This window comes from Panthera onca, chromosome A2, assembly GCF_046562875.1.
Source record: "Panthera onca isolate mPanOnc1 chromosome A2, mPanOnc1 haplotype 2, whole genome shotgun sequence".
NCBI lineage: Eukaryota > Metazoa > Chordata > Mammalia > Carnivora > Felidae > Panthera > Panthera onca.
Genome location: NC_138340.1, coordinates 111,438,636 through 111,452,617, shown reverse-complemented (window position 1 = coordinate 111,452,617; position 13,982 = coordinate 111,438,636). Strand labels below are relative to the sequence as shown.

Below are 13,982 nucleotides of genomic sequence, written 5' to 3'. Positions count from 1 at the left end.
TTAAATATAGCTACTACCTAACAATGTTACTGGAACAATTAGAGTGCAGAAAACTCTCTCACATGAGAAGCCAACTAAAAACAAAGATTGGCATGGTGCTGGTTCTTTGGTTCTTTTTAAATTAATAAAACACACTTGCTCTAAACTCATCTCTCACACTTAAAAACTACTTAGGTTGCTTTTATTTGTTTTCAACCCCCATTAAAATACACAATAGTCGATCCGATTCTTTGTGTAATTCTGCTTTTTTTTCCTTCTTTTTTTATACATATCCAGAGTGCCAGCATACATTTGTGTGTGTGGACTATATGTATGCCTTATTTTCACATTCAGAGAGCATGGGGATTGTTCTTGAAGAAAGCCTCTTTCTAGCCAGATTCCATTAGGTCACATTATGTAAATGAATGTTTAACACAAAATTCATTTATTCATTTGGTGTGTAGTAGAACACATGGCAAATGCTAAGGAACACAGCCAAAAAGTGAATCTGTGCAACACAAAAGAAGACCAGTAGAGATCCTGAGCATTGTCTATACACTTGTAGAGAGCTGCTGAGTAAGGGGAACTATACCTTTTGCATTCAAACCCACAAGACCATAGATAGCATTATCAGGAAACACGAATTTTTACCACATGTACAATGGAATAAAAACAGTGACTTCCATTCTCTTTGCAAAAAGCCCAGTAGCTTTTCTAGACTCATGACCTTTCAAGTCTTTTAATGTATTTTAAACAGAAGTCCTATCACTTCTGCCTTTAAGTAGCAAAACGGGACTCTGGGAAAACATAAAGGTTCTGAAATGCCTCATCAAGTCTAACAAAGAAAACTATTTAACTTTGTTTGTCTTAAAGGCAAACATCTACAGAGAGATGAATCTGACAGAACAGTAAACATGATCTAAATTATTTTTAAAAGTCTTACCTAAGCATACTAGACACAAGTAAAAGGTGCTGTCCATTTTAAAGACCTATTATGTCTTAACATTTCATAAATTCCTAAAAGATAATACTCACATTTTGCTGTCACCTTGTACCCCCCCAGAGGAGGGGCATGGCCCTCTAATGCATCAAATCCAGCGGAAACTAGGACCATGTCTGGATCAAACTCTTTGGCCACAGGCGTCACTACAGTCCTACACAGTAAAAAGGCAACCAGTTACACATGGGAATGGTGAATACCTTTAAAAATTGTGCAATGAAAACGACTTGGCACAACCTCAAGAACTTCCCAAGAATAAAAGAGAAGGGGAAAAGAAAACACCATTTGAAGAGATCAAAAAGTTATCATTTCCTTAATAGTGAATCACTGTTATTTTAGCATCCCAATTCAGTCTTTTTCTTTCATCTTTTTTCCTCTAAATTAAAAAAAAAAAAAAAAAAAAAAAAAAAGCTTTACAGGTACATTCTAAAGCCCATCATATTACATGCACATCTGTGGCTGCTTTATCCCACTGCCTATAAAAAAAAGTGCTTCTTCCAAGGGAGTGACTAATGTTTTACAGAGGAAAGTCGAAGCTTTCGTGAAAACCTGGCTTGCTCCAGTTAGTGAGAACTTGGTGTAAATTTGAACTATAAATTTCTTTTGAGAAAAAGTTGCTCTTCCAACTTAAAAAAACCATTTTTAAATATTTGTCATGGTAGGGGGTAACTCCTGCAAAGGAAAAACACAAAATTCCTTTAATAGAATCCAGACTATAATGTTAAGTGAGTCTAAGGTCAGAGACACCAGGAATGTGGCAGCCTCATCCATGACAGCAACCCCTGCTGGTCCTACTCAGACACTTCAGCATTTACCTCTTTAGCCTTCTCAGGACACCCTAAACCCTTTTTCCTCAGTGCTGGATTTGATAGAAAATGATCAATAGATGCTACTGGGATTCATAAAATAGAAAAAAAAATAATGTAGGATTCAAGACTGATGTTCCATTATTAAAATTCAATTTTTTAAAGACTATTTAATAATATGGGGAAACTGCCCACAATAGAAAATTTAAAAATTGGTAAGGTCTCTACTGTGTGTTTAGTAGATAGAAATAACTGTACTAAATATTAAAATTGTTAACCTTAAGTAGTGACAAAATTGAATTCTTTTAATTTTTTTGTTTGCCAATCTCTAGTTTTACAGTGACCACATATTAGTTCTACACTTAAAATTTTAAATAAGAAGTTGTTGAAGTTATAAAAGATAATTATTTGAAATTTACCTAGAGATATAAATGAATAAAATGTTTTTCATAATTCCACTACTATTATAAAAGTATGAAAGTTTAATACTTCAAACTCATAAGTGTGCATGTAAGTGACTTTCACAGGTAGTCTTTCTAACAATTGGAAAGCCACTCACATCTGAGTTTGGCCACCAGTGAAACTAAGTGAAAACCTAATTTTGTTTATGATGTACAGTTTCATCATTTTATTCTTCAATATCATTAAGAATCTCTAATAAAGCTACATTATCAGGAGTGATACCTTCAATCCTTTTCCTTCCCAATAATGCCAACACTTACATTATAATTTTCATAAATTGTTACACATTACCAATTCACTACTTTCATATGAATGAAATACCATGTGATACATGTATTTCGGATATTGGAATAAATGGTCTCAAAGAATCAAGAGTGTTATATCAAGGAACTGAGTATGATTAATCCTATGTACTCCTTTGGCAAACAAGCAGTACTCCTAGGAAAATATGGGGGTAGATGATTAAACAAAGTTGTCATCCAATCACATGCATCATAGTAACCAATTTTCCATCTCCTTTCCCTCTCTGGGAAAAGTTTCTCCCCCTCCTCTTGTTTTCCCCCTCATCAATCTACAGTTGTTAAGATTGACTGAAGGGTAAACATCCTTCAAGGCACAGCTCACTATCTTCTCCATAAGGGCTTCTCTCTACATATGGACATTAAATATATATGTATATATTTTTGAAGGACAAATACGGTAAAGGAGACAAGGATTGCCAATATAATTTGAATATATGACAGACATGGATACAATCTACAGAGAGGAAAATTAAAACATAAGTGTAAGTTCTGCAGTGGAAGCTACAAAAAGAAAGACTTTTCTCTTTTCCTAGAGAAACAAACTGACCAAAGAGAAAATACCTAGAGAAACTGACACTTGAGAGTCACTCAGACCAACAATCAGGTTTTTTCCTCAGTCTTCCCATAGCGAATGTCCTACTCAAAAATCCCACTCAACATACAGAGCTCCCACTTATCTTTTCAGTGTCCTTTTCTCAAATATGAAGGATTGTTTGAAGAAAATTTCCAGAATAAAAGACAACAAAACTAACATGCAAACAAACAAAAGAAAGAGAACTCAGAAAACCAGAGAAAATTCAGGGAAGACACTATAATTGCAAAAATTAGGATTATCCTCAAAGACATAAAACAGTACATCTAGTAAATGAAAAGTGAGTGCTACTAAAAGAAGAAAAAGCAAACAAAACATATAATAGACTATTTAAAAGATAAAGTTGCTAAGTTCTCTCATAAAGAATAACCAAAATAGAGACACGAAAAATTGACAATGTCAGATCACACACTTAAAGAACCCATTTAGGAAGTCAACATACAAAGAACAGTCTAAGAGATTTTTTTTCCTTTTTTTTTTTTTGTCTTATTGAGAAGTAATTGACATAGAAAACTGTATTAGTTTAAGGTGTCCAGCATAATGGTTTGACTTATCTGTATTTTGAAATGATTAACTCTACATGTTCAGTCAACATCCTTCTCAACTAGATAAAATAAAAAGGAGAAGAAAGAAGTATTCTCCTCATGATAAGAACTCAGGATTAGCTTTCATAATTCTTTCCAGTATATCATACAGCAGTGTTAGCTACAGTCATCATGTTGTACATTACATCCCTCCTACTTATTTATCTTCTAACTAGAATTTTGTACCTTTGACCCCACACTCTGCCTCTGATAACCACAAGTCTGATCTCTTTTCCTGAGTTTGTCTTGTTTGTTTTTGTTTTTTAGATTCCACATATAAGTGAGATCATAAAGTATTTGTCTTTCTCTGACTTACATCACTCATTTAGCATAACACCTTCAAGTTCCATCCACGTTGTTGTAAATGGTAGGATTTCCTCTTTTTATGGCTGAATAATATTCCATTCCATATACATACCATAATTTCTTTATCCATTCTTCCATAAGCTTGGTAGTTTCTATATGTTGGCTATTATAAACAATGCTGCTCTGAAAATGAGGGTGCACATTCTTTTTCAGTTAGTGTTTTCATCTTCTTAGGATATATTCTCAGAAGTGGAAGCAGATCATACGGTAGTTCTATATTTAATTTTTGAGGATTCTCCATACTGTTTTCCATTGTGGCTGCACCAATATACAATTCCACCAACAGTGCATAAGGTTTCCATTTTCTCCACACCAAAGCCAGCGTTTGTTATCTCTTGTCTTTTTCATGCTGGCCATCTAACAGACCTGAGGTTATATCTCAATGGGGTATTAATTTGCATTTCCCTAGTGATTAGTGATATTGAGCATCATTTCATGTACCTGTTGGCATTTTGCATATTTTTTTCAGAAAATGTCTATTCAGGTCCTTTGGGACCATTTTCAAAAATTGGGTTGTTTGTATTTTTGCTTTTGAGTTGTATGAGTTCTTTATATATTTTGGATATTAACCCCTTATCAGACATATGACTTACAAATATTTTTTCCCATTCCATAGGCTGTTTTTTAATTTTGTTGATGGTTCTTTTACTGTGAAGAGGCTTTTAAGCTTGATGTACTCATACTTATTTACTTTTTATTTTGTTGCTTGTGCTTTAGGTGTCATATCCAAGTAACTGTTACCAGGGCTCATGTTAAGAAGGCTTATTCCTGTTTTTCCTCTAGGGGTTTCATGGTTTCAGGACTTACATTTAAGTCTTTGATCCATTTCAACTTAATTTTTGTGACTGGTATAAGATATTCTTTTATGTGTGATGCATTCTTTTATGTGTGATATATTCTTTTATGTGTGAATATCCACTTATCACAGTACCACTTATGGAAGAGACTGCCTTTTTTTCACTGAGTATTCTTGGCTCCTTTCTCAAATTTTAGTTGACTGTAAATGCTTGAATTTATTTCTGGGTTCTGCATTCTGTCCCATTGTTCTATTTTTCTGTTTTTGTGCCAGTACCATACTATTTTGATAAATTTGCTTTATAATACAGCTTGAAATCAGGAAATGTGATGCTTCCTGCTTTGTTCTTGCTCGATTCCTTTGACTACTTGGGGTCTTTTGTGGTTCTATATCAATTTTAGGAGTGTTTGTTCTACCTTTGTAAAAATGCCATTGAATCTTGATAGAGATTACATTGAATGTATATATATTATTATTTTTGATACTATTGTAAATGGGATTGATTTCTTTTTCAGAAAATTCACTGTTAGTGTAGAGAATGCTAGTGATTTTTGTACGTTAATTTTCTATCCTGCAACGTTACTGAATTCACTGATTAGATCTAACAGTTTTTGGTTGTCTTTCAGATTTTCTATATATAAAATCATGTCATCTGCAAAGAGAGACAATTTTACTTCTTCCTTTACAATTCCGATACTTTTTTTTCTTTTTTGCTTGATTGTTCCAGCTAGAACTTCTAGTACTATCTTGAATAGGAGTGATGAAAGTAGGCACTCTTGTTTTGTTCCTGATGTTAGAGGAAAAGCTTGCAACATTTCAACAATGTTACCTGAGTGAGGGCTTGTCATACACGGACTTCACTGTGTTGATATATGTTCCTTCTTTGCCTGAAATTTTCAGTTTTTATCATGAATCAATGTTGAATTTTGATAAATGCTTTTTCTGTATTTATTGATATAATCATATGGTTCTTTTCTTTCATTCTGTTAATGTGATGTATCACATCGTTTGATTTATCTGTGTTGAACCATCCCTGTTTTCTACGTATAAATCCCACTTGATCATGGTGAATGATCCTTTTTCATGTTTTGCTGAATTCAGTTTGGTAGTATTTCATTGAACATTTTGCATCAATAGTAATCAGGGATATTACCTGTAGTATTTGTTTAAGTGTGCTTTTCTGTTTTTTCTGGATATTTGTAAAAGGAAATTTTTGGAAGAGTCTTGTAAAAGGAATTTTTGGAAGAGTCTGAGAAAGATCTGTGTTAATTTCACCAGCTAGAATTTACCAGTGAAGCCATCTGATCCTGGGCTTCTCTGTGTTGGGAGATTCTGGTTACTGATTTCATCTCCTTACTAGTAATCGATCTATTCAGATTTTCTCTTTCTTCCTGAACAGTCTTGGTAAGCTGCATGCTTCTAGAAAATTTCTCATGTCTTCTGGTTATTTAGTTTGTTAGCATATAGTTATTCACAATAGCCTCTTATCATCCTTTGAATTTTGGTGATGTCAGTTTTAATGTCTCCTTTTGACTTTATAATTTTGTTGATTTGGGTATTTTATCTTTTTTCCTTGGTTGGTCTAGCTATGTCTTTTTTTTTTTTTTATCTTTTCAAAGAAGCAATTCTTACTTTGGTTAATCTTACTTTTTCTGTTTCCTCTTTTATTTATTCTCCAATCTCTATTATTTCTTTCCTTTTTCTAACTTCATGCTCAGTTTGTTCTTTTTCTAGTTCCTTAGCGTTAGGTTGTTTATTTGGTATCTTTCTTGCTTGCTAATATAGGTGTTTATTTCTATAAATTTCCCTCTTAGAACTGCTTCTGCTGCATCGCACAAAGCCTGGTATGTTATGTTCCCATTTTCATTTGTCTGAATAAGCCTTTTTATTTCCCCCATTGATTTCTTCTTTGATCCACTGGTTGTTCAGGACAGTGCTGTTTAATTTCCATGTGTTCATGAATTTTCCAAGCTTCTTCTTGTTAATGATTTCTAGTTTCATGCCATTGTGGTCAGAAAAGATACTTGGTATGATTTCAATATTCTTTAATTACTAAGGCTTATATGTGGTCTAACATATGGTCTATCCTAGAAAATGTTCCATGTGTGCTTGAGAAGAATGTATTTTGCTGTCATTGATAGAATGTTCTGTATTTGTCTATTATATCCATTTGGTCTATAGCATTATTCAAGTTTGCTCTTATTGATTCTCTGTCTAGATGACTGATCTATTGTTTAAAGTGGAGTACTTAAGTCCTCAACTATTATCAAATTACCATTTATTTCTCCTTTTAGCTCTGCTAGTTTTTGCTTTACATATTTAGGTAATCCAACGCATAAGTATTTATACTTGTTTTATCGTCTTGATGTAGTGACCCCTTTATCATTACATAGTTATCTTGTCTCTTTTTACCATTTTCAGTTTAAAGTCTATTTTGTCTGATGTAAGTACCACTACTTTTGGTTTTTTATGGTTACTATTTGCTTGAAATATCTTTTTCTGTTATTTCACTCTCAGTCTGTGTACATCTTTATAGCTAAAGTGTCTCTTGTAGGCAGTATATTGTTGGATCTTTTTTTTTGTTTCCATTCAGCCATTCTATGCCTAATAATTTAATCCATTACATTTAAAGTAATGATTTTTATTTTTTTAATTTTTTAAAAGTTCTTTTTATGTTTATTTATTTTTTAGAGACAGAGTGTGAGAGAGAGAGGGAGAGACAGAATCTGAAACAGGCTCTAGGTTCTGAGCTGTCAGCACAGAGCCTGACACGGGCCTTGAACCCACGAATGGTGACATCATGACCTGAGCCGAAGTTGTATGCTTGACTGACTGAGCCACACAGGCACCCCTAAAGTAATAACTTTTAAAATGAAAAAATATTTAATTGAAGTACAGTTGACATAGAATATTAAATTAGTTTCAAGTGTACAACATAGTGATTCAACAATTATATACATTAGGAAATGCTCACCACGATAATTATATTACAGTATTATTAACTATATCCCCTATGCTATACTTTCATCACCATGACTTTTTTAAAACTGTAAGTTTGTACCTCGTAGTCTCCTTCACACATTTCTCCCACGTTTAAAGTAATTATTGATAAGGAAATAATATTGCCATTTTTTTTTTGTTGTTTTCTAGTTGTTTTGTAGATCCACAGTTGCTTGTTTCTTATCCTGCTTTTTCTGTGTCTTCATGTCTTTCGGTATCAGTATGTTTTGACTTCTTTATTGTGTTCTTTGGTGTAACTACAACAGGATTTTCCCTTGTGCTTACTAAGAAGCGTACATAAAGTATCTTAAACTTCTAACACTCTATTTTAAACTAATAACAATTTAACTTCAATACAATTCATAAAATTAACACTTTTATTTCTCTTTCCCCTCACATTTTAGGTTGCTGTTACAATTTACATGTTTTTTAAACATATAATGTGTAACTAATAACAGATTATAGTTTTGGTATTTTTACTATGTTCTTTTTTTTTTTAACATTTAAACTAGAGTTGTGAGTTATCTGTCACTATTAACATAGTTCAGAATCTAACCTTGACTATATGTTTACCATTACCAGTGAGGTTCATACTACCTTTTAACGTTTTTATGTTATCAATTAGTGTCCTTTTACTTCCACTCAAAGAATTGCCTTTAGCATTTCTCATAAGGCGGGTCTAGTAGTAATGAATTCCCTCAGCTTCTATTTGTTCAGGAAAGTCTTTATCCTTCATTTGTTTCTGAATTACAACTTCACCAGGTATAGAATTCCTGGTTGACAGTTATTTTCTTTCAATATTTTGAATATATTGTCTTCTGGCCTGAAAAGTTTCTGTTGAGAAATCCACTGACAGTCTTCTGGGGATTCTCTTGTATATAATTTCTCTCTTTTCTCTTACTGTTCTTAAAACTCTTTTTTACTTTTGACAGTTTACTTATGATATGTTTTAGTTTAGCCCTATTTTGTGTTCAATATATTTGGGTTCCTTCGGACCTCATGAATCTGGATGTCCATTTCTTTTCCCAGGATTGGTACATTTTCAGCCATTATTGTTTTAAATATACATTTTATCCCCTTCTCTTTCTCTTTTCCTTCTAGAATTCCCATAATGTCAACATTGTTTCTTTTCATTATACCCCATAATTCCTATAAGTTTTCTTCATTGTTCTTCTTTTTTTTTTCTTTTTGCTCCCTTGAATAATTTCCAATATCCTGTCCTTCAGGTTGCTTATTCTTTCTTCTGCAATGTGGGGTCTACTTTTGAAACTACTTTTGAATTTTTCACTTTACTTATTGTGTTTTTCAATTCTAGGATTTTTTTTTTTTTGATTGTCGCTATTTCCTTGTTGACCTTCTCATTTTGTTCATGCATTGCTTCCCTAATTTCTTGAAGTTGTCTGTGTTTTCTTGTAGTTCACTAACCTTCTATAAAAGGATTATTCTGAATTATTCCCCTGGTGGTTCACAGATCTCCGTTTCTTTAGAGACAGTCATTGGAACTTTATTAGTTTCCTTTGGTGGTATCTTATTTACTTGATTTTTTGTGAGCCTTGATTCCTTTTGTTGGTATATGCACATGTGAATAATTACCCTCTTTTAGACTTTACAGGTTTGCTTTGGCAGAGACAGTTTTTCACCAGTAAGCTGGGTTTGCACCTGTGGGTGTGTCAACTGGTAAAGTCCTTGAGCAGGTGGGACCTGCTATTATGGTTTATTTTGGAAGCAAGGCAATTGTTTGAGCTTTGAGTACTGGGATGGAAACATGTGCTACTGGCTGAAAACAGCTGAGTAAGACAGCTGCTTGGTTCCCTACCCAAGTGAGGCTGTAACATGGGATCCACAGTTGCCTGGATTCTCTAGTCAGGCTTACTAGAATGGTCAGGACTGGGTAATATATTCAGTAATAGATGAAGCTATGAATTTGTTTCCTTGCCCTGGTAGGTGCGCATGATGAGAACAAAGGCCTGTATAGCTTGTTGTGTGGGGATCTGAATTGAAACTGTGACCCAGAGGGTTAATAAGGTTGAAACTAGCAGAAAATTTCAAGCTTGGTTTTCAGAGAACTGTTTCCCCCTAATCAGCTATTGTGTCTTTTCAGACCCCACTAAAAATCTACTAGCTGTCTCTGCAGAAGTCTGGACTCAGGGTCAACTGATAAGGTTCCAGCCTATGAACAAGCAAAGCCCTGCATTCCTTACCCAAGATAATGACTCCCAAACTCCATACACTTTATACTAACTCTCAGAGCATACCCAAAGCCCTTTCTCCTTCTCCTAAGATAACCTCCTAAGGTCAAGGGCTGAGTTTTGCCTTGTTCTGATGTTAAGTATCCACCCCAAAGTGAACATGGGATATATGTTACATATATGTTTGCTAAAATGAGCATGATCCATCTTTTCTTATGAATAGTCTTAAGTTTCCTTGCCTTTCTAAATCAGTATGTGTGTAATCTCAACCCCTATAGTTACAAAAAACTTGTTCTCTCACCCTTCAGGGAGCTGGATTTAAGGCTTTTTCCCTGTCTCATTTGGCTGCCTCTCAAATAAACCCTTCCTTGCTGCATACCTGGTATTTCAGTGATTGACTCTGCTGTGCATCAGGCAGATGGGCCTGGGTTTGGTGACAGAATCAGGCCAGAGCTTTCCCAGGTCATGTGAGTCTACCAGTTCTGCTCTGCAGTTGGGGAAGCCAAGGGCCATGGTCAAGAGCCACATGTTCAAATGCTACTGTATGTAGGGCTGTTGAATGTGCTATGCAATTTATCCATGCACTCTGGTTAGGTGCCCTGGTCAGACAGGCTGAAGACTGTATTCAGCAATAAGTGGGGCTACAAATTATGTTCCCCATAATTGTCTCAAAAGCCAAGTATACAGCTCTTTGTTGTCTCAGTTCAAGCCAATCAGCAACCCCAAATTCCCTGACCATACAGGTCCACTGGCTTTGCTGTTCGAACTATCATCTCTGCCCACTCACTTCATGGCTCAAGTTCCACTGAGCTGCAGAGCCTCCAGGAGTTGTCTTCAGCCCTTCTGGTCAGACAGGACAGAAAGACACTGTCTACAATAAGTGAAGTTATGTCTCAGCTCCCTTTCCTGGGTGGCAGTGGGAGGGGTCAAGGTGGCTCCAAACTACTTTCAGTTTCCCAAATAGGCTCTGTTTTTTGGGAAGGTCTTGGAGCTACCCTCAGCCTTGGCTATGAATTCATTAATATTCCTGTCTGTGCATGGTAGAGGAATAGTCCACTCCCAGTACTGGCTTTGTTATGGGGGCAATCAGCTCTGTCTGCCCACCTCTTAGGTTAAGTGCCACTGGGCCACAGTTTCCAGAAACTGTCTCCAGCCCTGCTGGTCCAATGGGACCAGAAGACACTTTCCAAAGTGGGTGGGGCTGCAACTCAACTCACTGCCTGGCCCTGGAAAACCAGGCTCTAAGGCCTGTAAAACTCCTCCTTTGAGAATCTGAATCAGGTAGATCTGCAGGCTGACAGGCTCTCTGGTCAAAGTGTACTCCTGACTTGGTTCTCAGATGAGCAAAACTACTGACTGGGACTACTACTTAGGCACTGCAGGCATAAAGATGGATGGTCAAGATCCATGTGCTGATTGTTGCAAACCCTCCCGCTGCCCCCTTCTCCACCATAATCAGATTCTCAGTGGTTGAGCCCCACAGATTTCCCCACAATCCTTGTGATATGAGATCAGAGTAGGCTCTCCTGCAAAGCAACCTACAATGCTGGGAGTGGTCTTGTCTCCTCTGGGTTCTCTTCTGCCCCTGAAGGAACCAGAGGCTCAGGGGAGACCTCTGTGTGGGGATGTGCCAGCCAGAGTTAAGAACAATGTGGTCAATGTGTAGCCACTTCTCTTACCCTTCTAATGTAGTTTGCCTTGGTCTCTGTGGTACAGGGGGTTGCTTCAGCCTTATCCCCATGCTCTAGAACTCCCTCAGTGATGTCTTTTCCTTGAATAGTTGTTAGTTGTTGTTTTGACGGGGAACAAAGCCAGGAACAACCTATGTCACCATGTTGGTTATATCACTATTTGGGAATCTTTTTAAAATTTAGAACATCCTATTCATTCAAATTGCCAATCAAAATTGAGAGTAGAAAATAAAGTTTCAGATATTCAAACTGTTAACAAAAAAATAATATCTCAAAAATTGTAAAAAATAAGGGGTGGACAGCATCTGGCTGTCTCAGTTGATGGAATATGTGACTCTTGATTTTGGGGTTGTGACTTTGAGCCCCACGTTGGGTGAAGAGATTACTTTAAAAAGTAAAAAAAATAATATCTCTCACAAATATTTTCACAAGAAGGTATTGGATGATATACTCCATTCAAATGAAGGCATATAGTAAGAAAGAATGAGACACAAGCCATTCACCCCATCAGAACATTTTTGAAAATGTCCATTTTTGCCAAAAGTAAAAACAAATTACTCTTATTTAGAACAAAATAGAAATTTGTATGGAATGGAATAGGTTTTCATTCCAATGGAACATTTTGTTAACAAAGACATCTTACCTAATTCCAAAAGAATTAGATCTATTTATCAACAAATCTCAAAATATACAGATCCTACTAGTTTCCATGTGAAGCAAATATCATGTTTGTTATGTATATCATTCCTGAATTCACAAATATATGGCTTTTCCAATTTCACACAGAATTTCAAAATGCTCTTTCAGGACTAATCCTATATACTTGAATTAACTCCAAACAATAAGAAAAATGGAAAATTGGAAAAAAATACATACTTAGAATTGTATCTGAGTGGTAATTGTTTGTTTAATGAATTCGTGATGTATAACTGTAAAAGTGATGCTATGCTACAACATATGCTGTATACTGAAGAACTAAATGGTAATGGGTGCTTAACAGTGGTATTGGTAAGGTTCATTTATTTATTTTAAGAAGTATATAATGAGTGTCTATTATGTTGCAAATTCCTTTGGCTTAAAGATATGCTAAATTTTGAACTGTATCTTTATTTTCCTCTTTAAAGTCTCTTATGCTCAGTTCCCTGATAAACCGAGGAAACTAAGACACCACTAATCTCTTTATTGCCGCAATTATTTTAGCAATGTATGTAAAGTGTTTGTACTCTTCTGTTTATGCCAGTATAGACTGAATTTTAATTCAAAAGATCTATCACGTCTGAAAGACTAAAAAACACATTTGGGTAAAATATAAGTGGGAAAAGCGATAATTTTTCCTAAATGAAACACATCCTCAAAGGCATTCATTTAAAATTTTATCTAAACAACTAGGTTTTTTGATTAAAGATAGCAAACAAAGCATATGTGTTTGTCTCTCAACTTTCCCAATATCCCAATGGAAGGAAAGTACAGGTTTATATGAACTCATGGTTTTAAATACGTATCAAGCAAACAGACATAGAAATAACTTTAGATATGTGTATGCGTGCATGGGTTAGTATGTATTTCCTAAAAGCAATGACAGCCCAGGGGCAAATAACAGTGGCCAGATCTTGTTTTCTAATATCATTCTCCAATGATCTTTGGGAAAGTGGTTGATTCCTGGGCTGTGTCAGGGAAAATACCAGGTATTTCTGTAACATCTTGTGATGACAGAAAATAATGAAATGCTCAAAGATAAAGGACATATTAATAGGGCATATGAACAAATGTGACAGAGCTCCCAATGGCCAAATCTGGGACAATTTCAGGAAAAAAACAACTAATGAGAGTATTGGATTATAATCCAGAGTCAAATAAGTATATGTGAATCACACAAAGATTTAAAAATAATGGAATAAATAGAGAATAAGTCATTCTGCCTTATAGAAAAAATTCATCTAATATGTATAGAAGAATTGAGAGAAATAGAAAATCACCATTTTAACAAGACAGAAATATTTGATGCAGACAAGGGCCATGGAAGGATGCTGAAATTTGTGGGCAAAAGTTTGAGAAGAAACATGGTGCTTGCATTATATCTTCCAAAGTATCTTCCCCAAGATATTCTAAAGGAAAAGAATAGAAACTTTAAAATAAAGAACGCTGCAGATACCATCTCAGTAAAGTGATCAAGGTTACCATCTCTTGTGATAAGACATATCAACACCAATAGTCC

General features: G+C 35.1%; 1 protein-coding gene across 20 annotated transcripts in view; it reads right to left on the bottom strand.

Moving 5' to 3' along the window:
- Positions 1 to 13,982, bottom strand: part of HDAC9 (histone deacetylase 9) — a 930,192-nt gene that overhangs the window by 135,364 nt on the left and 780,846 nt on the right. For all 20 annotated transcript variants that reach the window (XM_078441509.1, XM_078441511.1, XM_078441488.1 and 17 more), the window contains one exon: positions 1,015 to 1,133. In XM_078441509.1, coding sequence (XP_078297635.1) covers positions 1,015 to 1,133 — 119 coding nt within the window. The remainder of the gene's footprint in view (positions 1 to 1,014; positions 1,134 to 13,982) is intronic.